This window comes from Neovison vison, chromosome 11 (genome assembly GCF_020171115.1).
Source record: "Neovison vison isolate M4711 chromosome 11, ASM_NN_V1, whole genome shotgun sequence".
Lineage (NCBI taxonomy): Eukaryota > Metazoa > Chordata > Mammalia > Carnivora > Mustelidae > Neogale > Neogale vison.
In genome coordinates this window covers 184,638,829-184,664,288 of record NC_058101.1, presented here as the reverse complement: position 1 = coordinate 184,664,288, position 25,460 = coordinate 184,638,829, and the positions used below count along the sequence as shown (strand labels likewise).

The window sequence follows — 25,460 nt, the reverse complement described above, 5'->3', positions numbered from 1 at the left end:
TCAAAGACCGGTGTGCCCGTCACTGACCTGTGTTTTCTCTAAAATCCAGTCCACATACTCCGCAACTTTGGTATAGACACCTGGCTGTCCTCTGCGGGCACAGCCTTCACCCCAACTGGTGATGCCCACCAAATGCCAGATTCCGTTGTGTTTACAAACTAAGGGACCGCCAGAGTCTCCCTGTGTCACAGTGGGTGGAAAAATAAAATAGAAAGTCTGAGAGATGTGCCTTTTAACTTCTTTAGTCACATTGCACACAACACACACATGCAGGTCCTTATGGTTCTTCAGGTGTCTTACGTTCCTCAGTAGCCACTGGACATGAGGAAAATAATTTAATTCAGTAATGTGTGGTTGTATTTTTTGTTTAGTCCAACAAGGAAATGTTGACATCATAATCTCAATGTCAAATATATCTAATGCTCTAATATTTTAGTACTATTATACGTACAATGGTGCTCCCTTAAACATAATATGCTTCTGCACAGATTGTGAGATACATATATAATATAATATAATATAATATGATATAATATGACAAAACATAAATTAAATACATGTATATTCAGTTCATTAAAGGTTACATAGGAAATTGTCAGATTATTTGGCTCTGAATTTTTAAAGAAAAATATAATGAAATATACTATGGAGAATATATTTTGCGGTTGATTTTTCTCAAGCAGACCACTGTGTGTTTTTTCATAATTGAATATATTACCTTACAGGCATCTTTCCCTCCTTCTTTGTAGCCAGCACAGATCATCTGTTTGGTTACTTCATAATCTCTGTATTTTTTCTGGCATTCTTCATTTGGTACCAAAGGAATATTTGCCTTTTGCAGAGTATTTTGGATTTCCCCTAGGAAGTAGCCAATATGAAACTTCAGAAAGAGGAAATACAATGAGTATGAAAATACTAAAGTCTTAAAACAAGTCAGAATAATGAACCTTTCATTAAGGTCATTTTTTTAGATAAAAATAGTAAGGGTGGGGATGCCTGGGTGGCTCAGTGGGTTAAGCCTCTGCCTTCAGCTCAGGTCATGGTCTCAGGGTCCTGAGATCGAGCCCTGCATCAGGCTCTCCACTGAGCAGAGAGCCTGCTTCTCCCTCTCCCTCTGCCTGCCTCTCTGCCTACTTGTGCTCCTTACCTCTCTGTTGAATAAATAATAAAAATCTTTAAAAAAAATAGTAAGGGTGAAAAAGTAGAGTTAATCACACCAACAGAGAGAGAGAGAGTAAAGGAGAAAGAAACTGAGAAGCAGAGAGAGGGAGAGGGAGAGAGCGCATGCCATGTATTGGCCTGTGCTGTGCAATGTTAGGACCACCCCAGCACCTCAGGCTGACCAAAGACTTTGCCTCCAGATTCTCTGCTATCCTCTTAGCTCAAAAGAAGTCTCTCAGAAATTCCCTCTTATCACCTCCAACCCCAAACCTGGAAGTCCTTACCTTTTTTTTTTTTTTAGATTTATTTATTTATTTATTTGACAGAGAGAAATCACAAGTAGTCAGAGAGGCAGGCAGAGAGAGAGAGGGAAGCAGGCTCCCTGCTGAGCAGAGAGCCCGATGCGGGACTCTATCCCAGGACCCTGAGATCATGACCTGAGCCGAAGGCAGCAGCTTAACCCACTGAGCCACCCAGGCGCCCTGGAAGTCCTTACCTTTAAGTTTTTGTTTTATAGATTCAACATGATCATTTAAAAATACATGATTTGGGGAGGAAAACACCCACCGAACCTCTGGCAACAGAGGAGCATTTTGTTCTTTGAGTAAATGCAAGTATTTTTCAAGAAGAACAATTTATTTACAGATAATTGAATTTCTACTGGTGTCTGGGTTCCCCTTGAACATACGTTGGGAGCTTTCCTTGTTTAGTTAAGGTTACTCTTAAAATGTCTTCCTGTCTTAAGGTTCTAGTCAAAAACTTGAAAATTTTGAATTCTTTGAATAGAGGACTACATTAGGAAAGAAGGAAAGAGCTTGACAAGCCTAAATATGTAAAGAATGATGCCTATACTGTCCCTTATAGTCTCTATCAGGAACAAAATTTTGGAAAGGGAGAATAGTCTGTTTCCTGGGAAATTCCAGGGCAATTGAGATATATCAACTACCTGTGGGTCAGGGGTTCTTAAACTGGGGTCCACAGAAAGAATTCACTCGCTCTATAAACTTGGAGAGGAAAATGCATCTTTATTTTTACCGTCTCCAACTGAAGCCTAACGCTACCTTCAGTTATGAATGCAGGCAATAAAAAAGGCAGAATCAGCAGTGACTTTGATGACTTTGCCATCAGCCGAGAGCACAGATATTTTTGCATCACAGTCATGATATTCTCACATGACAGATGTGGCCAATAATGGAAAATATCAGTTAATTTCAAAATTGTGGTAGTTACTTGAAAGACTTGCTATTTAAAATATTAGTAAAGAAACTCATTTATTACCATGTCACATCTCTTAAAAGTATTTTGATAACCCTATTTGCAATTTCACTGGTTTCCTTCCTATTTCTGGGTATTTTCTTTAAGTGTTTAAAAGCGCCATTACAGAAGGGGCTCATCAGCTTCATCGGACAGCAGGAAGGATGCATGAAACAACAAAAGATTTAGAACCTTCCAGAAAGAGAGACGGTGTGCCTGCCTATATTCCTGGCGCTCAGTAGCAAGGCAGAGAAACAGCACTGAGAGATGGGAACATTATGAATAGTGAGGACAGGACAATCTTGAGTGATCTTGTTAGCCCCATATGGGACCAGTCCTTTATATGAAGTCAAACAAGTGACCTTTATTATTAAGTAAGATGCTTAAAAGGTTACCTATAAAGTTTTCCAGACCCAAACAAAAATACATGTCAGAAATCACTGAGTAAATATTTGGGAATGGATAGACTGGAAAGGTCATGAGTTTGGAGAAAATTTCACACAAACTGATTTAAATCCCTCCATGTACTTTAACATAAAAACTTGTCTTAGGGCGCCTGGGTGGCTCAGTGAGTTAAGCCGCTGCCTTCAGCTCAGGTCATGATCTCGGGGTCCTGGGATCGAGCCCTGCATCAGGCTCTCTGCTCAGCGGGGAGCCTGCTTCCTCTTCTCTCTCTCTCTGCCTGCCTCTCTGCCTACTTGTGATCTCTCTCTGTCAAATAAATAAATAAAATCTTTAAAAAAAAATTTGTCTTAGGAACAACATTTAAAATGCCATACTGTACCTTTTTCTTTTGTGAAGCCCCATCCAGTTACCCAACAATTAGTATAAGTTGTATTTGTATCAGTTTTGGAAGGTAGGCATATTGGTTTTTGGAATTCTGAAAGTTAATTTTGAGATTAGAGTTTGGTTAAATAAAGTTACAGATATTGACCCAAAATACACATTTTCTTTTTCCCATATTCTCTTTCTATAGAGTAGCACCAAGAAAAATCACCCTTTCACTTTCTGCTCAGTTGCTAAGGTCAATGACTCAAGAAAATTTCTCTTTACCAGACTCATTTTCACACGACATTTTGCATGTCAAATTTTCTGGATTAAATCTTAAAACTCAGAACACACATTTCTGTCAAAAGCATTTAGAAATCTGTGTGTTTTACCCTGTGTGTGATACTTTTAAAAGTAATAACAAAGTGTCTCCATGGTCAGAGGCACTATTTTAAGTGCAGCTTAAGTACTTAAATTATTAACTGACAATTTTTAAAACAAACAGCTGACTGTCATGCTCATTTTACAGATGAGGAAATCTGAGGAGCAAAGAGGTAAAAATAACTTGCCGGAGGTAGTGGAAATGATACCTGACAGAGTTGGCATTCGCCAACTGTAGTGCCTTGAACCAGAGGCCTTGTCTCCCACCACCACACTACCTGCTTCCTAGAGTTCCTGCCACATCCGGTGTCTCTACTCGAGTTAGAGGCCGACTTGCCTTCATGCATTCTTAATATGCCCAAAGCAATGGTAATCCTACTATTCTTGTCAAAGGGAGCCATTCTTCCCAAATGGCCAAGACATTCACCATGTGCATTATTTCAATAATGTATATGCCCTTCTATTCCTACCTGAAGAAACCAATTACTATTTCTTCCCCCATAAACAGAAGAGATTTATCCAAGTCACAGGTGCTGTCCCCCTTGGCAACTCCTCACCTTGCCTCCAACTCCACCAAGCAGAAAATAAAGACAATCTCTCCAGATTCTGCCCTCTTGTTCAAGTTGATGTGAAATTAAAACCACTGAACTTTGCTGTATTAAAACCACTGAACTAGGCTGTATAGCTTGAATTATACATACCTGTATAATTCAAAGGAGTCTCGAGTTTTATTAAGGCAATATCATGACCACCACCATCTGAGATTTTGTAATTTGGGTGAATAATAAGCTCTTTTATTTCTGAGAAAGGTGTTTCTTTTGTTATCTCTGACAGTTTTAAAATGCCACTATAAATGCGCCAAACATTCGACAAGGGAAGCCTAGGAGGGAAAAATAAAGACCTATGTGAAACCAGAAAGACCAGCCTTTGATATTGGCCCATTTTCTTTTCAACTTTACCCTTTGAAAATAGTACTTTTCTGGGAAGAAAATACTACCACGGCATATTTTTACTTACCTAATTTTGCTTCCTTGCAGTTTGTCATCACCACCAGCAGCAATACTAATTCTCTGAAGATTTAGTTAACAACATGGAAATGTACATTTATGTAGCTATTTAATGTTACTAACCCCTCTTGTGTTCTCTCTTTCTCTTTCACTCTCTTTCAAATAAATAAAATCTTAAAAATAAATAAATAAAGAAAGAAAGAACCTCCATGCTGTTTTCCAGAATGCCTGCACCAGCTTGCATTCCCACCCACTGAGCCAGCCAGGCACCCCTAATTTTAGCCATTTTGACTGGAATTTGATTTCTATTTCCCTGATGCCGAGTCATGTTAAGCACTTTTTCATGTGTCTGTTGGCCATTTGGATGTCTTCTTTAAAAAATGTCTGTTAATGTCCTCTGCTCATTTCATGATTGGATTGTTCTTTGGGTGTTGAGTTTGATAAGTTCTTTACAGATTTTGGATACCAGCCCTTTATCTGCTTTGTCATTTGCAAATGTCTTCTCCCATTCTGTCGGTTATCTTTTTATTTTGTTGACTATTTCCTTTGCTGTGCAAAAGCTTTCGATCTTGATGAAGTCCCAATAGTTCATTTTTGCTCTTGCTTCCCTTGCCTTTGGCAATGTTTTAGGAAGAAGTTACCAAAGGGGCACGTGCACCCCAATGTCTACAGCAGTAGACATATTGACCCAAAATACACATTTTAGCCAAACTATGGAAAGAACCTAGATGTCCATCAACAGATGAATGGATAAAGAAGATGTGGTCTATATATACACAGTGGAATACTATGCAGCCATTAAAACCCCGATATCTTGCCATTTGCAATGGCATGGATGGATCTAGAGGGTATTATGCTAAGCGAAATAAGTCAATCAGAGAAGGACAATTATCATATGATCTCTCCGATATGAGGAATTTGAGAGGTAGGGTGGGGGGGTCATGGGGGAAGGGAGGGAAAAAAATTAAATAAGATGGGACTGGGAAGGGAGGCAAACCATAAGAGACTCTTAATCTCAGGAAACAAAATAAGGATTGTGGGGGTGTGGGGGTGTAGGAAAAGGGTGGCTAGGTTATAGACATTGGGGAGAGTATGTGATATGGTGAGTGCTGTGAATTGTGTAAGACTGATGATTCCCAGAGCTATGCCCCTGAAGCAAATAATACCTTATATGTTAATTTAAACATAAATAAATAAATAAATATTCTCTGTCTAGGCCTCTGGCTGCAGCAAGGTGAGTGGGAGCACCAGGCATGGGGCTCTGAGAGGAGCTCCACGGTGATTTCAGACAGTAGCAGTCAAGCGGAGAATCACACGCTTCTGTCAGGCCACGCTGAGGAATACAGAGTCTCCCTCCAAAGACCACTGGGCAGGAGAAGCAGAGTGAAATTTCCTAAGAACCTAGAGGATTCTCCACCCCTGTCATCTTGGAGACAGCCCAGTCCTGACATGCAGACAAGCCACCTGCAAAATGGACAAGTGACAAGCTTCACCATGAACCTAACACCCTGAGCAGAAGCCACCAGCCTGTGGGTTTCTCAGAGGACCCCTCACTCAAACTGCCAATCCTCCAGTTTGCCTTGGACTGTTAGGGAAAAATATTTATATGTTTAATGAAAACAAAACACATCTCATGGCATGGCCAAAAAACAAAATCATAATATAATAAAACATAAAAACAAATATAAAAAATAATAAAATATATTTTGAGGAGTGTGATAACTTATATTAATTCTTTTTTACTTTATTATTCTTTAAAAGATTTTATTTCTTTATCTGAGAGAAGAGAGAGAATGTTCAAGCAGCGGGAGGGGCAGGGGAACAAGCCAACTCCCTGCTGAGTGTGGAGCCCAATGCCCAGCTCAGTCCCAGGACCCTGAGATCATGACCTGAACCAAAGTCAGACGCTTAACCATTGTGCCACCCAAGTGCTTCTAAATTAATTTTTTAAAATATGAATACATACAAAGTAAATCTAAAATTATGTCTATAGCAAAGTCTTATCTTGTGGTAAAGATTTGAATATTTTTATCATCACTGAGAGATGCAAAATACATTTGCATAAAATTCTAGAGAAAATCATGCAGCTAGGGGCAAGGTGGTTTTCTTTCAATTAAATCAGTGTTTCCATGTATATTATCTCTTATAAACTCAACAACACTGAGTCTTCGAGAATGAAAATTCTTAATATAAATTGGAGAAGCCACTATAGAAAACAATACGGAGGTTCCTCAGAAATTTAAAAATAGAACTACCCTAAGATCCAGCAATTCCATTTCTGGGTATATATTCAAAGAGAATGAAGATACTTCCTTGAGGGATATTGGTACCCCTGTGTTCATGGCAGCATTCGTTATAAAAGCCAGGATACAGAAACAACCTAAGTGTTCATCAATGGGTGAATGAATAAAGAAAATGTGGTATAATATGTACAGTGCCTACATACACACACACATGATATATACATATATGTATTATATACACACATAGGTGTATTTAAGCCTCTGTGTGTGCGTGTGTGTGTGTGTGATGGAATATTATTCAGCCATAAAAAAGAAGCAAATCCTGCAGTTTGCAGCAACATGGATGAGACTTGAGGGTATTATGCTAAATGAAATAATTAGACCGAGAAAGACAAATGTTACATGCTTTCACCTGTATGAGGAACCTAAAAAACTGAACTCACAGATGCAAAGAACAGACTGGTGGTTGTCAGGGGTGTGCCATAGCAGGAATGAGTGAAGGGTACAAACTTCCAGTTATAACGTGAATAAGTTCTGGAGACCTCATGTGCAGCACCGTGACCACAGTTAGCCATACCTGAAATATCTGAACGTGGCTAAGAGTGTGAATCTTGAAAGTTCTCACCACATTCACAAAATGTGATTCATGTGTGGTGCTGGGTCTGTGGATGTCTTTTTTAAAAAAATTTTTTTTTTTAAGATTTTATTTATTTATTTGAGAGCGACACAGTGAGAGAGAACATGATCGAGGAGAAGGTTAGAGAGAAGCAGACTCCCCATGGAGTGGGAGCCTGATGCGGGACTCGATCCCCGGACTCCAGGATCACGCCCTGAGCCAAAGGCAGTCGTCCAACCAACCGAGCCACCCAGGCGTCCCAGGTCTGTGGATGTCTTAACTAACCTTACTACGGTAATCATTTTGCAGTGTATGCCTATATGACAGCATTACATCATACACCTTAAATTTACACTTGCTAAAGCTGGAGAAAAAGGATGAAAAGTCTTGGTCCCAAACTGGGGTACATTGAGTAAAAAGAGGACCCGCTATTCTCCTTCCCAGAGTCTTTCCTACCAAGTCAATAGCTTTCCCCTTGTGGAGCAGGGCCAGTGACTGGAGCTCCCATGCTGCAATGCGGTAACCAGGAAGGAGGCTCATCTGCCACTGTGTCCCCGACTCTGATATATTCAGTGGCCGGATGCCCAAGCCTGACATACAGTAACCAGAGCCCCACCCTTTTATTTAGTCAGAGGAAGAAGGAGAATTTTATGGGGCAGTGGGGAACAACTTTCTGAGAGAAACTGAGTATCTTTTATTTTTAGGGCTATTAGTATTTCTTGCTATTCCTATGCTTTGTCCATTTTCACATTTCTTATTTAATCATAGCTTATTTTTTTGTAATTTTTATGTTCCAGGTATAGGTCTTTAAGTGTGTCACTTAACCCTTCTAATAACCTTGTGAATTAGATATTATTCCTCTTCATATTTCACAGATGGGGAAATAAAGCTTAGGGAGATTTACAAATCGCCCAAGGTCCCTCATACCTCTAATAAGTGACAGAGCTGGGACTCAAGTCCTGTTTTAACTACAAAGCTGAAGTGATTTAGAAATATTATATCAGATTTTATCCACTGAAATATATAGGGTAATAAATTTGTTTTTTTGTTTTCACTATTACTATTCTTTAGCGCATTTGTGAATCAAAGAGCTGGAAGTAAAATCTCTATCGCCCTGCAAATTAAGTCTTTGAAGAATATACTTGGGGAGTGGCAGATGGAGGTGGCAGGAAGTGGGCATTTTTTCCTTATTCCTTAAAGCAGGAGTGAAATCCTCTCCCGGGAGTGTCAGTCCTGTGAACAGACCATTCTGTGTTCTGCTGGGTCAGTTCATTCAGTGCTCAGACCCTATGAGTTGTTCAACAGTTTAAATACCAGCCTTGCTTTAAAATGTCTTTGATTAATACACTGATGGGCCGATTGAGACACCAATCACAGATTCTTCCAAACAAATTTGCAAGTTAAGGGTACCTGGATAAAATGCATCTAAAACTTACCCATCAAAGCAATGGGCAGCAGTTAGCACCCACTGGTGTCCAATGATTGACCCTCCACACAGGTGGCTCTGATCTCTCAGCTTCACTTGCAGGCTGACTTGCCAGGGCCACTCTCCCCAAGAAGAGTTGGTTCCTCCAACAATGCGTGTGTTTGTTTTTGTTGTGCAAACTAAAAAGAGAGTCTTGATCTTAACAGTTGGAATTCAAGGTGAGTCAGAGTTCACCTCACCCAAGGAAAACAGAATACATAATTCGATTATCTAAGACCAAGCAAGCTATTGAGACAACACAGACATCCCTTGGCAGTTCCATGAAAAAGTGAGGCTTACTTACCAGAACTATCCCCACTTTTACACAACCTCAAAGAATAACCAGAGCTCGCTCGTGTCCCGTACGTAATCCTAGTTGGCGAACCATCCAAAGATAATCGTAAGGAACAGTTGCACCTAGATAAAATAATCAGTATAAAGAGTAAACCTTCACAGAGGGGGATAATTCATGAAATTGTCTTGCTGACTGTCTTTGAAAAATAAATGTTCACTAACTTCTTTCCTCTACAGTCTTCTGGGCGTAAAGAATAAGTAAAAAACTGACAGCGAATCATCTTTGTACAAGTCTCTTGGCAAACAATCACTCCTTCAACAAAGGTCACGTTCAGTTCTTCCCCTTCAAAATCAACTCCTGAGTAAATTTTGGGATGACAGGGCTCTGTGTGAATTAGAGATGTAAAAAGTTATAAAATGAAAACAGCAATAAACCCACACTTATCCAGGTTTTTGGTACTGAAGGCTGTTTTCATCGCTATTACTTGTTAGAAGATCATAAAGTGTATCACATTTTATGTACTATTATTAATGAATCACATTACCAGGCAAGGTTTTGCAGGTTAAAAGGCTATATCCAGATATGGTGTTTTCCTGAGGAGTAGGGGAACTTGGTGTCCCGCTTCTGGAAGTCTTAAGAACACAAACATTTCTATTTTAAAAAAAAAAAAAAAAAAGTAAAAGAGAAAGTAACAAAACTGCATTAAAGGCAAATACAAAAGGAAAGCACCTCTGCAAATTTCATTTCTCTGAGAAACTCTTTTCAAAGTAAAGCACACCACAGGACTGTAATAAATCACAGAGATTAAATGTAAACCAAGCCACATCTCCCTCTGAAGAAAACTGATAGGCACAGATAACCTGGAAAGGGGAGAATGGTAAAGTTCCACCTTCGCATTGAGAAAAAAAAGAAAAAAGAAAAGGAAAAAAGAGCCAAGACCAAATTCTGGGGGCTACTGTATAACTATGCATCCCTCTCTTAGGTCTGTCTTTGTGTAGAAGGAACAGGGCAAGTTATCAGAGGGTAAAGAGGTCAATCAGGATAATTAGGGTTCTAGTTTCTGAAACACAGGAATCAGAGACGACATTAATGGCTATGCTGCCAGTGAGTGGTTTTTACTTCAATTTAATAAGACAAAATATTAAGATCAGTTAGAGAGGTATCTGATCCTTTCCTCCATGAATCCAATGCTATGTTTCAGGAAGAGAATGTAGGTGGGAAAGTCGGCTCAGCTCTTAACTCATCTACACCCGGCAGGAAAGTACCTCCTTCACCCGTGGCTTCAAGTGCTCGGAGCGAAAGGAACAGAACTATAAAATTACAGTGATGACAGGCAGGAGCAAGTGTTACACAGTCTCACTCACCTTTGTGGTTCCAGATGCCACGCCTTTGTGTAGAATGTAAAGAAGAGGCAGCTGGGATGGTAGGTGCAAATAGTTTGACACACAAAAGCATCAGGGGTGACAGCTCTGCCGACATCCACATCTGAAAATGCGAGGTGCTGGAAAATGTCCATGCGGCAACCTGTGAACTCACAGATGGAAGACAGCCCTCAGCAGGTGATGCGACGCTCAAGGGACTTGTCCATTGTCATCACGGCTAAGGAGATTATGACTGTTATTTATAGTACCAGATATCCTAAGTGAAAAAAGTGTCAGTTAAAATATCCTCAGACTTGTGGGGTGCCCAGGTGGCTCAGTCGTTTAAAGCATCTGCCTTCAGCTTGGGTCATGATCCCAGGGTCCTGGGATCGAGCCCTGTATCGGGCTGTCCGGCTCAGCGGGAAGCCTGCTTCTCCCTCCCACTCCCCCTGCTTGTGTTCCCTCTCTCACTGTGTATCTCTCTGTCAAATAAATAAAATATTAAAAATAAGTAAGTAAATAAATAAAATATCCTCAGACTTGTTTACCATTTGGAAGAAGGAAAAATTGGTCTAAATCTGATAAGAGATATATTCTTATAACAGAGAAATGAAACACCTCGACCTAGGCTCTCAGCTCCATCCCAACCCATGTAAAATATTTAGGTTACTTAGCATACGCTCAGCTTTTCTTTCTATTACCCTAACCCTGAATTCAGATTTTAGGAGATAAGGTTTTGTGTTACATTTTCCTGACTATTATGAAAAAGATTTTGATAAAAACAGATTAACAAAAACATCAGGTAGCTAAGAAAAATGCCATGTGCCCATTGAAATTAGAACAGGAGAAAGCCCACTTTCATTTTCCGTATATAATCTTATTATTTATTTATTTATTTATTTATTTTTAAAGATTTTATTCATTAGAGAGAGACAGTGAGAGAGGGAACACAAACAGGGCAGTGGGAGAGGGAGAAGCAGGCTCCCCACTGAGCAGGGAGCCTGATGCAGGGCTCAATCCCAGAACCCCGGGATCATGACTTGAGCTGAGGGCAGATGCTTAATGACTGAGCCACCCAAGCACCCCTAATCTTATTTTTTTTTAAAGATTTTATTTATTGATGAAAGAGAGAGAGAAAGGGACAAGAAGACTACATGGTGAGCACCAAGTCTGACATGGGGCTCAATCTCAGCACCCTGAGATCATGACCTGAGTTGAGACCAAGAGTCGAATGCTTAACCGACTAAGCCACCTCTACCTCTAATCTTATGTCTTAATTACATTTTTATTTGTGTTCTTACTATTTACTCACTTTACTCAATTTGATTACCCAAATTTTATTTAAATTATGGAATAATGATAGCAATTATAGGAAGGACAAAAAGAGTACTAATTTAAATGAACATAGTTGTATCAAGATAATGTACCTCCATGACATAATACCTACATAGGGGCAGTCTAGGAAATTAGGCCTCAGCTAGTTAAATCTTTCCAAAACAACAACAACAACAGCAACAACACCACACAGCTGGAAGAGAATTTACAGATCACCATGCCAACCTACAACTATATCCCCTGAAGGATGTCCCCAACAAGTTGTTTACCGTTTACTAAGATATTCACAGTGATGAGGTGCTCACTACCTCATGGCAAGGCCCAATTCTTTGCTGGACCATTCTAGGTGTTAGGCATGTTTTTCCTATTTTCTTCATAGGAGAATCTACCTTAATCTGTCTAATGGAACCACACAGATTAATCTAATCCTTTCTCTAATGAAAGCCTCTATAAACAAAAATTAAGACAGTCATTCTTATCTTTTTCAGCTTAAATGCCTTTAACCGGTCCCTCTAGCGATTTTGTGTTTTCCATTACTTCTAGGTATCTTACTCTCCTGGCTACCTCCTTTCGAAATGCTCAGGGTTGACCGTTGCTACATACTACATATGCAACATGAGCTGTATACAATGTTTTGGTCACTCCTTGGCCCATCCAGATGACAAAAACACAGGCGCTATCTTGTTAAGAACCATTCTCTTTTTTAAAGCTAGTTTTTTGGTTTCATGTGTTTTGTTTTGTTTTATCAAAAGCACTACAGGATGTGAGTGGAAATGGCAGAGGAAGGTCCTCTGAAAATCCTCACCTCCATAGAAGAAATGGGAGCTCGGGCAAAATTGTCAAAATCAATGTTTTCAGAGCTCTAGAAATTAATCAAAATTAATCAAATTATAACAGTCCAGGCAGCACTTATTCAAGAAAAATGACTGAATCTCTATAAGAACAGTGAGTTTTGTGGGGTTTCATTTGCCTTGTTCCCATTCTCCTCGTCCTAGTACCATGGAAACCTTGAAAACAGCCCCACCATCATGCTGGAAACCAGCCAGCAGTCAAGCACCTCTAGAGGGGCCAGACTGGGTTTGGGGCTACTCCAAGGCCCCATTCCCATCCCCAGTTAAAACCATTATTTGACCTGTCTGGAAATTCTCAGGAGAATTCCACTCAGGGATTGAGTTTATTTGACATGACTCAGAGCTTCCTTCAGTATTAACAGCTTTTTCCTTGTATGTGTTTGTCAAAAACAAACAAACAAACAAACAAACAAAAAGTGCCAATTATGTAGCACTGCAGCTTCCTCGGGCAACAAGAATTGCTGGAGCCAACAATAAGCTGACAAAAGTCTTAAAAGGAAAGTGAAGGGCAAGAGGATGGTAGTGAAAGTATTTATTTACCACATTCCTGGGAATCTAGAAGACCATATGTAAGTACAGGGCTATGTGCATGACCAGGACTGTGCACATGTCCATGAAAGAGCTGAGAAAGTTCTAAACTCTCAGGCTAGCTGACATTGCGCCTGGGGTCAGCAAAAAGCAAAGGCCAAGGCAAAGTTGCGAAATGCCTGTCTGCACGTTGAAGCCATGCCCAGCACTCCCAAAAAACCCTTGTCAAAGGCTGGAAAACACTGATTCCGGGCAGGTAAGGACCAGAGGAGAATGGAAACAAATCGGAAAAGAGATACCCTGTTGCTAACTTCTCGATCTCCCTCGGAGTGGGGGTGGGGGTGAGTCCTCCCCAGAATCTGCTGCAGAATTCCCCAGGAGTTGATGCTGGATACTGTGTAGCATTGAGTATTGGTGATTCAGTTTCAGTAACATCTTATGGTGGACATGATGGCAATTAAGTGAGGTGTAAGGTTATGACAATTTTCTGGATAACTGAATTGAAATTACCTAAATGTCTGAAACTATAGCAGTTTCTTTTTTTTTTTTTTTAAGATTTTATTTTATTTATTTGAGAGAGAGAGACAGTGAGAGAGAGCACGAGCGAGGAGAAGGTCAGAGAGCGAAGCAGACTCCCCTATGGAGCTGGGAGCCTGATGTGGGACTCGATCCCGGGACTCCAGGATCACGCCCTGAGCTGAAGGCAGTCGTCCAACCAACTGCGCCACCCAGGCGTCCCGCTATAGCAGTTTCTTGATCATTATGTCGAGTCACTTCACTACGCAATGGACACCACCAAGAAACGATCTTACGGTTTTCTCCGCAATGTCACTGCTGTAGTTCCCTAGAGCTGCTGTAAAAAATTATCACCAATGCAGTGCCTGCAAATAATATAAATTTAGTATCCCACCATTCTGAAGGTCAGAAGTCTGAAATGTGTCTCACCCGGCTACAATCAAGATATCGGCAGGGCTTTGTTCCTTTGGCAAACCATTTGGGAGGACGTACTTCCTTGCTTTTCCCAGCTTCTAGGCTACCTGTGTTTCTTGGCTTGTGGCTCCTTTCTTTATCTTGAAAGCCAGCAATGTAACCTCTTTCAAACTCTCTCTCTCTCTATGACCTTTCTGTCTTCCTCTTTCTCTTATAAGGACTCTTGGGATGACATCGGGCCCATTCACAGAATCTGGAATAATCTCCCATCTCGAAATCCTTAGCTTGATTACATCTACAAAGCCCCATTTGCCATGTAATGTAACATAGACACATGTTCCAGGTATTAGGATACAGATGCCTTTGGGGGACTCCAATTCTGATTTCCTAATCACATAGGAAAGAGTAGCCATAGAATTACCAGTTTCTGAGAGTGCACAGGGCTTCAGAGAGAATCCAGATGCCACATGAGTCAGCACCTTTATACTGGTGGGCGTTCCTCCTGGACTGTGCTTTAAAAGGCAGCTGTTTCTAAATGTGAAGAAAGGAAGTTACTTCTCTTCCTAAATTGCAAAGACATATGTAGCAATCCTTTTTTGCATTGAAATAATCCTTGGTCAGTGGGACATAAAACAATCAGAATAATGAGTTTGACGCTGATTGGCCCATGTCAAAGAGACATTTTTCTGCTCTGCACTAGGAAGGTTATGGTGAGAATGGGATGGGAGACATTTTTCAACCAAACCCTCACTCTCCAACCAATGGAAATTACTCTCTTTAGCAAAATGACACCAAAACTGAGTAAATAAAAAAGCAAAATGGTTAGGTCTGAAGGCCCTGTCTGGTCTTCCACTGGGGGGAAAAAAAGTTACAGAGAGTACAATTAAATCTTAAAAGAACCCCGAAAGATCAAACACTATGCATGTTACTTACCGGTGCTCTGCACTATAAAATCTCTCAGTGGCGTATGTGAAAAATTGGCAGTGAATGCTATTGGTGCACTTTTTTTGGCATTCTTCAACACTTTTTACCTTAGAGACATTAAAATTAACTCCTCTCATATCAATTCCTTTATGAATATCTCGGTAACAAGCTGTACAAATAAAATGCACAGAGAAAATTTAGTAAGTTTCCTTCCAGAACTACATGATCATTGAGTCAGAGTAGTTTCAAAGGATTCCATCCTGTTTTTCAACTGCACTTTTAACTACAAGGTTTAGGTTTTTTGTTACATCATGACATTATCAAACTCTTCTTGAAATAAACACATTCCAGAATGTTTCAGAGCACTAGCCCTGAGAAGCAGGGGGAAAGGGTTTGTTTCCAAAACTGTATAGTATATGAAACTGTATAAGTAATATTTCACCCTGAAATTATCAATGAGCAATGGAAGAGACAAACAAGGCAATGATAGTGAGGGCCCTGATGATTGTGTAGGGATCCAGCACAATCGAAACAAACTCATGTGTCCTCGACAAACTAGTAGGAAAACAATATATTGAGGTGGGCAAGGCAGTGGATAATTCACAGTGATTCATGCACATAGGACTTTGTAGATTCTAGAAATGAAGTCTCTTTCCAATTCTGCTGCACACGAGAAAAGAAACCAGCTGAGCTGGGATAGGACACTTACAAAGTAAAAACATATCTTTATGATCCGTGCAAAGCTATAACCCTACCTATAAATGTTTTAAACCAAAACTGGTCCCGAGTTTAGGGACTTTACATCCTTGAGAGTAATTACTCACTTTAATTTGAGATACTCAGGGAGAGTTAGGAGGGAATATTAAATCAAGTTCTGAAGGACGAAGTTTGAGAAAAAAGTAACAATAACTAGGAGTATTGAGGAATGCAAAATACTGTTCTTTAACTTGTGCTATGATAGCATAATTAAAAATCATGCTTAAATGAATGATTTGCCCTAAATTGTATTCAGATACAAATTTGACCTTATAACATAGGACATGTACTCATCCTCAGGTAAACTACATATTGTCTAAGTCACATATCTCTGTGTCCCTATCTAAGGACAGGTTCCCATACAAACAACACACACAAAGCACATATGTGTATTGAGGGAGTGGTGTTATCGGAGGAAGGGAGGGTAGAAAACCTTAAAACATCTGAAATTTGAAAGTACAAAATTAATTGTAAATAGTAAAGGTAAAATAGCAATGATGGACAGTCACAACATGGTTCTTTCAAGTTTCTGCCAGCTCGTCAGTTGAGAATCTTTTTAGTACTTTTCGCTTTCAGATAGACCAGTTATGTCAGAGAAATTGCTCATCTCCTTTAAATTAGGATAGGATTAAAAACAGTTTCCCAAGACATTAGTAGCAATAAGTGTCAGAATTTAAATTTCCTGGCCACTTAGTCCTCATATTTTCTTCTAAGAAGTATGATTCTCATTAGCAAGATTTACAGAGCCCAGACCTTCAGTCTGGGGACTTAATGAGGTTTCTTAACTTCTGCATTATTGACATTTGGGACCAGAAAATCTTTATCTGGGGGATGTCCCTGGGCCTTGTGGAATGACTAGCAGCATCTCTGACCTCTATCCACCAGATGTCAGTCGCAAGCCCCTAAGCTGTGACAACCAAAAATGTCTTCAGTCATTCTCAAATGTGCCCTTGATGAAGGACAAAATCGCACCTGGTTAAGGTGTGCAAATTATCTCAAGTAAAACAGGGAGAGAGACCGCCCTCAGTGTTCTCTTTAAGATTCTTAAAGTCAGGGACGGGGGAAGGGGGCAGCTACCGTTTGAATGTGTATTCACTTTCGGCAAATCATACCCTGTAGTGCTAACCTCATAAGTAATAGGGCCCTTGAGCATGGAACTGATAACGGGAGAGGGAGGATACAACCAGTTAAAAGTGCCCCCCACCCCACCGTTATCTTTCTGAGTGCTCCCTTCAAAAGTCCAAGGCAGTACAGAGTTTGGGCAGAAGGCATTTTAAGGTAAACCCATCATTCACTCAGATTTAGCTAGAAATCAACAGCTTACCACTTATCTGATGACCACATTGCTTTAAGGAATGTCCAGAAATTGCATTTGTCCGTGACACTCTTGGCAGGGTTCCTGTAGCACTGTCCTTCAAGAAGCAACCAAATCTGTTTTTAAAAGTACTTTCAGTTAAAAGTAGAATAATCAACACATATTGAGGAGATGTCTGAGGTTTTTTGGAAACTAATAAATATGTCCAGGAATAAGGAAAATAATAGAGCCTCCCTGACGCTTGCTGGAAAGAACACTCTTAGAGGAAAGTCCACAAAATCTAACAGTCTTTGTAATACCTAACTTCAGCATTCTTTTTCTTTTTTAAAAAACACTTTTCAGTACAGGAAGTTGATCATATTAAAGAGGTAATGATTTTTCCTATGTTCCTACAATTTGGGGAATTATGTTCTCACCTGGTCATTGCTTTTATTTAAGAAATTAAATCAGTCATGAGAGTTGGATCTATCTATAGTGTTCAGCTTTCTTATTAACTCCTTCTGGTTCCCACTAATGGTAGACTTCATTCTATCTCTGCTGTTAATCCTAATGGTATTCTTTCATAAGGATTCTAGAACCTAACTCAACAAAGTTGATGCCTCTCACTCACAGTTTGGGTTTTCTGTACAAGTTTAACATGTAGAATCAGGGGGTGATGATCTAATTCCTAGTTTTTATTTTTTTATTTTTTTTTAAAGATTTTATTTATTTATTTGACAGAGAGAGATTACAAGTAGGCAGAGAGGCAGGCAGAGAGAGAGAGGAGGAAGCAGGCTCCCTGCTGAGCAGAGAGCCCGATGCGGGACTCGATCCCAGGACCCTGAGATCATGACCTGAGCTGAAGGCAGCGGCTCAACCTACTGAGCCACCCAGGCGCCCCTAATTCCTAGTTTTTAAATTCAAATGAAATTAAGATAAAAGAATAGACTTATGGATATGGAAATAGGAACAATGAAGAAACGCTCATTCTGGATATTGATCAAAGCAAAAGAAAATTATGATGAAACCATGGCCACACTCAGTCAACTTTATGACCTAATAAGATCTTTAATGACTATTTTTTCAGGGCTCTTACTTTTCCAAAATGCCGGTTAATAATATATTTGTATGTGCACACTCATGCACATAGATGCAAACACACACACACACACACACACACACCACACACACACACACACACATACACACACACTACATCACAGATGCCCCCACAGGCCCATTCTGAACAGACCTTTCCCGAGGTCACAAGCTCTGGATCTTACTCAGTAATATTCTCAATAAAATATTTTCCTTCTATTATATTTTCTTAGGCCTGTGCTATCCACAAATAAAATCCTGACTTACACAGGATGTTTCCTTGCTCAGGAGAAATATTCACCTATTTTTAGACCCTTTCTAGAGACAATCACTTAACCCAATGATTTTCAAGCATTCTCTCTGAGGCCTTAGATAAACCCTAACTAGTGTCTATGACTCTAGGTCAATGCAGCAATTGTTTGATATGCACATTGCCAGGCCCAAGACACTTGAGTTCAGTGGGCTGAACCATTTGGGTCTGAGGCTATGGCCTAAGAATCTGCTAATATAAGAACCACTCCAAATGATTCCAGTGAAACTGGCCCTTGGACCCCATTTGAGAAACATAACCCTACAATATCTACACCTTTTGGCACACAACTGGTTCTATTTTGAAAAATGACTGGCTTCTCCAGTAATGACATATCAGCATTTACCTTTTGTCTGTGTCATTAGTGGAATCTTCAGGAAGAAAGCTAAAGAGCAAACACCTAGGATGGAACGTGCACATCATCCGACAGTGTTGAGCGTTTGGGGTGTACATGGCCGTGAGGTCCCCACCTCTGAAGAAGGTGTTTGTATATAGTTGAGTCAGGCATCCTACGATACAATCGTCAAAAAAAAGGCATTAATTTGCAATGAATGCAAATAATTATTTTGATAGAAATATGTCTGTGTTCTGAGCCTTCTTACTTCCTCCACTAAATACCGAAAGAGCTTTACAACAGGACTTTAATTACAGAGGAAGTATGAAACATATTAAGGTAACTATTTGAACAAGGTATAATGTTATTTAAAGTCAGTCTATGGGTACTTCTACATAAAAAGCTTGGTTGATTTGTATGAAATCAGAGAATAATTTGCATATAAATTATCCATAAGAAAATACAATTCTAGCTTGGTTTCTCCCTATGGCCTAAATGTGCTATGAGAATGTTGTTACTTAAAAAAAAAAAACAGGCAGGGTCCCTGGGTAGCTTAGTTGGTTAAGCATCCAACTCTTGATCTCAGCTCAGGGTCATGAGTTCAAGTCCCCCACTGGGCTCCCTGTTAGATGTGAAGCCTACTAAAGAAATAAAATAATAAAAAAATTTAACAGGCTTCTAGTTATGGAATAAATAAGTCATGGGCATAAAAGGCACAGCATAGGGAATATAGTCAATGATACTATCAACAATGTTGTATGACAACAGATAGAAGCTACACTTGTGGTGAGAAGAGCAGAATGTACAGAGAGGCTGAATCACTATGTTGTATACCTGCAACTACTTTAACATTATGTGTCAACTATAGTCACAAAAAAAAATTTTTTTTTTAAATGTAGAATCTAGGGCGCCTGGGTGGCTCAGTGGGTTAAGCCGCTGCCTTCAGCTCAGGTCATGATCTCAGGGTCCTGGGATCGAGTCCCGCGTCGGACTCTCTGCTCAGCGGGGAGCCTGCTTCCTCCTCTCTCTCTCTCTCTCTCTCTCTCTCTCTGCCTGCCTCTCTGCCTACTTGTGATCTCTCTGTCAAATAAATAAATTAAAAATCTTTAAAAAAATGTAGAATCTATTTCTCCAAACCTTCCATAATAAATATCTCTGTAAGGGGAGTTAGAGACAGACTCATTATAAGCCTCTGACTATTGTGTTTGTTGTGTTGTGTTTTTACAGAAAGAAGTTGAGTAACTGAGCCTTAGGGCAGTACAGACTTGTGCAAGACCCACATGGCTAATGAATGTCCTAGGAGAGAAACCTAGCTCTTTTCACTCCCAGTCCTGTTCCCTTTTCTAGCATGCAATGTTAAATGTTTTTCCTCATCTCAGTTTAATTTAAACAAACCAAGAGTTATTGGGTACTTACTGGGATCAGTACATTTATTTGCTCGGTTTCTATAAGCAAACGCAAATGTGTGCATATGCTAAATCGAAAATCTATTCTGGACTATTTGCTGTTAAAAATGTTCACAGTTCGAAAGTACCCTGCATCCCACATATTGTTAGAATATTAAGTGCTACTTTTACTCTTCTACGGTTTTATATATTAATAGTAAACTTTAATACATGAATTTGAGTTTACCTTGAAAGACCCACTTTAAAGTCAGCTTAATAAGCTTTTCCAACTCAGGCAGTACATTTTTCTGTCAACTGTCTGTTAACTACAGGATATCCCAATGGCAATTCTGTCCATCCCCTAGAACATCTATTTTTGTATTGCCCTTCAGGGAATGGACAGCTTAGACACATGTGTTTCATTAAGCACTGAAGATTAAAATTTCCTTTGCACTATCCTACTCCTCTGGGGAGTCTAACCCTGAGCTTTTCTAGGATGACCTAACCCAGGAAGATTGCTTTTCTCCTTCTTAGAGGTGTGGCTAAGATGACTAACCCTTGGGTAAGTTTCATATTTTGAAAAAAGCAGAGATTCCCTAGAAGTTGCCGGGTGTATATGCCTGGATTTCATATACACACAAAACACTCAGTAGCTGGTCCAGTGACAACACTAACTGCAAAGTGACCTGTGTTTTAAATAGTTGGTGTATTTGGCTGATTCCTAGTTACCAAGCAGCCATCTTTCCCCTATTCCCACAAACATGAGTACAAACAATACCCTGTGCTAGCCTAGGAGTTCCCATTCTGCAGCCAAGCCTTGTGAACAGCCATGCAACTGGATGGGTGGAAAGGGGCAACCAGAAACACACCAACTTTGGAGCAGGCTAGGAGGAAAGCTCTAATAGGTGTTCTTGCTTATCCTCATAAGCTGGTAATGAGGATGATAATGGTGATGACGATATCGAAGATAGGCTTGTTGGTATTGTATTTTTTTTTAAATTTATTTATTTGACAGAGAGAGATCACAAGCAGGCAGAGAGAGAGAGAGGAGGAAGCAGGCTCCCTGCTGAGCAGAGAGCCCGATGCGGGGCTCGATCCCAGGACCCTGAGATCATGACCTGAGCCGAAGGCAGCGGCTTAACCCACTGAGCCACCCAGGCGCCCGGTATTGTATTTTAGAGTGCTTTAAAGCACTGTTATAAAAGTTATCCACAACATAAAATAATATCACACTGCCTCCTGTGTCCATGGACTTTGGGAGGTTATTTGTTCTTGTTTAAAAAAAAAAATCTACATGATCAATAAGAAGAAGAAAACCACTACATTTTTTTTAAATTGGGCAAAGGACATGAGAAGGTAATTTACAAAATAAACACAAGCAAATAGTAAGTATACAAAAATAGAAAGTATCATAAATGCAGGCAAGTCAAAACAGTTGATGCCATTTTACTCACCAGAGTAGCAACAACTTTTAATTATCTAAGTTACCAGTGTAGATTGGCTGCAAATGATTTAAACAAAAACAAAACAACCAAAAACAAAACCTAGTTCAACATGACTTAGTATAAATGAAATGTATTGGTTCGGAAGCCAGAGGCCATGGCAGGTTGGGTTTCAGGAATCACTGGACAGAGTACTTGGCTGATCCCATCAAGATTCAATTTGTCTTCATCCCTTTGCTCTGTTCACGGTGTTGCTGTTGCTCTCAAGTTCCACATAGAGGCAAGATGCCAGAAGCTCGGGGCTTTGCACTCTCCAATAGTTCAAGTCAATTGGAAATAATAGTAAGAAGGAGAGTCTTATTTCCAGAAGTGTAAGCAAAGGTCTTATTGCAACCCTTTGGCTCTGATCGGGTCACTGTAGCCAGCAGGATGTGTGCCCCTGTTTACTAATTCAGGTCAGCTTAGGTCACAGCCACATAGACCCAAACTTGGAGGCAGCAGTTTCCCAGAAACAGATTAGGATACAGTTTCCAGAAAGGTGAATATATGTCAAGCCGTAGAGAAAACTACTAGAGTTGGCCCAAGTGGCATAATGATCACTCTTAGCGGCTGGTGGAGAGAGTTAATTGGAGAATCACCTTTCTGAAAGATAATTTCATGATGTACATCACAGAACCTTCCAAACTATTTACACCTTTCTATCTAACATTTTTATTTCCAAAATTTTATTCTACAGAAATAATTGAATATGTGTATAATAATGTGCTCACAGGGGCACCTGGGTGGCTCAGTGGGTTAAGCCTCTGCCTTCGGCTTAGATCATGATCTCGGGGTCCTGGGATCGAGCCCCGCATCGGGCTCTCTGCTCAGCAGGGAGCCTGCTTCCCCCTCTCTCTCTGCCTGCCTCTCTGCCTACTTGTGATCTCTCTCTGTCAAATAAATAAATAAAAACCTTTAAAAAAAAAAAAAGAATGTGCATACAAAAATACCATCACTAGGGAAGATTACTAAGTTCCAAAAAATATGACATATATAAAAAGATAGTTATAAATGGGTAACATAAATTATAAACAAAGTATCTATAATTAATAACATCTTTGTTAGATGTGTAAATAGACATAGAGAAAAATATCTGAAAGACTAAAAAATATTTTAACAGTAGTCATTTATGTATTATAGGACTACAGATAATAGGCAATTTCTCATTTTCTGCTTACCTGCACCTCTAATTTTCCTAGCATGAACATAATTTTTTTTTTTTGCCAAAAAGATAAAACTGAAATGGCCATGGTCCATAGCATCTCTGGTTTCTACCCTTCAGCATTCAATGGATTTAATGATCATGGCTTAAAAAAACAATTAGACATGGAGGGGTGTTGGTTTAGGAGGGGAAAAAGAACTTCCTCCTGAAAAAAATTATATCTCTTTGTAAATGTAACCTTTAAGCAAGAGGTGTTTATCTTCGCCATACATCTGAGAGGTAGGTAAATAATCACTGCAGTGTCCATCTTAAGTCAACACAGACTCAAAATCTATCCATAACGATGGCACAGAGAAAATGCCATTCTATAATGATTAATAAAGAACTGTCCAAAATCGTCTTTATTCCCTGAAAATTTAACAGAATGGCTAGAGAGAGAAATACGTTCAAAACTTGGTGTTCAAACCAGAATTAGTCAAAGGGATGATTTACTAATTTAAATTTAAACCAAATACTTTTGTTTCTGAAGCAATTCCCCTGTGGCCAAAAGAGTAAAGATATGCACCCCGTACCCCTTACAACACTTGGGTTTTGGATCCAGATATTACAAAATGCCTACACAGTAAATATTAAGATAAAGTTGATTTTTAAAATATATTGATACTAAAAATAGAGGATTGAGTGTTTTTTAAGATCTGCTTTGTAGAGAGTCATTTGCCAACAGCAGTTTCTGCTAATACAGGCACAAAGACATTCTCACTTCCAGGCTCCCACTCTTGTACATCAAGGGCAATACATCTGAGAAGTGGCAGTTGCCCCTGGATATTAAAAGGATATGTGTCCTGACCTCTTGGGTCTGCCTCCTTCCCAAAGCTGTCTGTTCAATAGTTTTCTCCAGGTGTGGCATGTCTGGTTAACTATTCCTCTCCCTCACACAATTTGAGATTTTTTTTTAAATTTTTTTAAGATTTTATTTATTTATTTGACAGACAGAGATCACAAGTAGGCAGAGAGGCAGGCAGACAGAGAGAGAGGAGGAAGCAGGCTCCCTGCCGAGCAGAGAGCCCGATGTGGGACTCGATCCCAGGACCCTGAGATCATGACCTGAGCCGAAGGCAGCGGCTCAACCCACTGAGCCACCCAGGTGCCCCCCACAATTTGAGATTTTAGAGACAATTCACTCACCACAGGAAACAGTAGCAAAGAAGCAAGTGAGATAAGCTGCTTGCGTGGGTGAAATCATCCTAAAAGAGAAAGCAACATATGCATGACCCTGCTGGTGACAGATGATATTTAACATGAACCTTCATTTAAGGTAATAGAGATCTTCTTATAAATGTCCGCATTGCAAGTCTAAGCACATAATTACCAATACAGGGAGCAAGCGCTTTCTGTATATTTTATGCCAGGTACTTGGCACAAGATACAAACTGAGATCTCTAGACTACTACTGCGTTCGTAGCTCACTTGTCGCCGATATTGATAATTATGGAAAGGGAATTGATAGAGGGAAATTAAACAGTTGTGAAACCTCTTGATTTGAGCAAAAAGAAAATGGTTGTCAATAATGGCCAGCATATCGGTCCAGAATCCCTAAGAAAATCTCTCAAAATACTAAAGCTCATTGAAAAATGTTAAAGCAGTCGATATCCTCTTTGGTGTTAAAATATCTTACACTAAAAGATTTCATATGTAAGAATGTCAGTTTCTCCTATATTCTTAAATACACCAGAAATTAGAATACATACTGAAAGCTTCTTCTCAAAGTAGAATGATGCTTAATTAAAAAAAAAAAAACTATTTGGAAGCAATCAGAATAAAAGAAATTCTCTACCTGAGAGCACAATTCTTCTATGGCTCTGGAGGTGAGGGTGTCTCTCGCCACTTAAAAATGGACGGTCCTCAAGCTTTCCTAACGGGGCACTGCAGGCCGTTATTTGCTTGGCTCTGATATTGACTTTGATTTTCTGCCAACAGTTTCAACTTTTTGTCCTGTCAACATATTCTGTGAATGTCCCATTCCTGTGTTCAGCTATTTAATATATTAACTATTTCATGTTAGGGCCCCATAATGCATGCCTGGATTTCTATTTTTTTTAATCCTTTTTTAATCGATTTTATTTATTTATTTACTTATTTACTTAAGAGAGAGAAAGGGTGAGAGAGCATGAGAGGGGAGAAGGTGAGAGGGAGAAGCATATTCCCCATGGAGCTGGGAGCCCAATGTGGGACTCTATCTGGGGACTCCGGGATCATGACCTGAGCCAAAGGGAGTTGCTTAACTAACTGAGCCACCCAGGCACCTTAGATTTCTATTTTTCTAAATGTTCATAACTTTTCCCATTATTTGGAGTCATGCAGCTTAAATCTTATTTAACTTTCCCCATTGCAATTACCTGGATGACAACTGAATAAGGGATGGATATGGGTAGCTCTTTTGGCAGGATCTTTTGATGAATGATATCTATGTTTTTTCATACCCCCATCAAAGAAGCATGTAACACCAAAGTTTTGAGGGTGG

The 25,460-nt window shown here is 39.7% G+C and overlaps 1 protein-coding gene across 1 annotated transcript; it reads right to left on the bottom strand.

Moving 5' to 3' along the window:
* KLKB1 (kallikrein B1) lies at positions 1-24,182 on the bottom strand. Its single transcript, XM_044268220.1, has 14 exons — positions 24,125-24,182; positions 18,924-19,086; positions 17,200-17,306; positions 15,129-15,288; positions 14,617-14,726; positions 10,555-10,714; positions 9,735-9,841; positions 9,412-9,574; positions 9,200-9,312; positions 8,867-9,035; positions 4,266-4,444; positions 3,200-3,295; positions 719-858; positions 1-180 (listed from the first exon to the last, which is right to left on the bottom strand). The coding sequence occupies exons 1-14, from the start codon at positions 24,180-24,182 to the stop codon at positions 1-3; spliced, it is 1,905 nt and encodes a 634-aa protein (XP_044124155.1).
* Between the last annotated feature and the right edge of the window lie 1,278 nt (positions 24,183-25,460).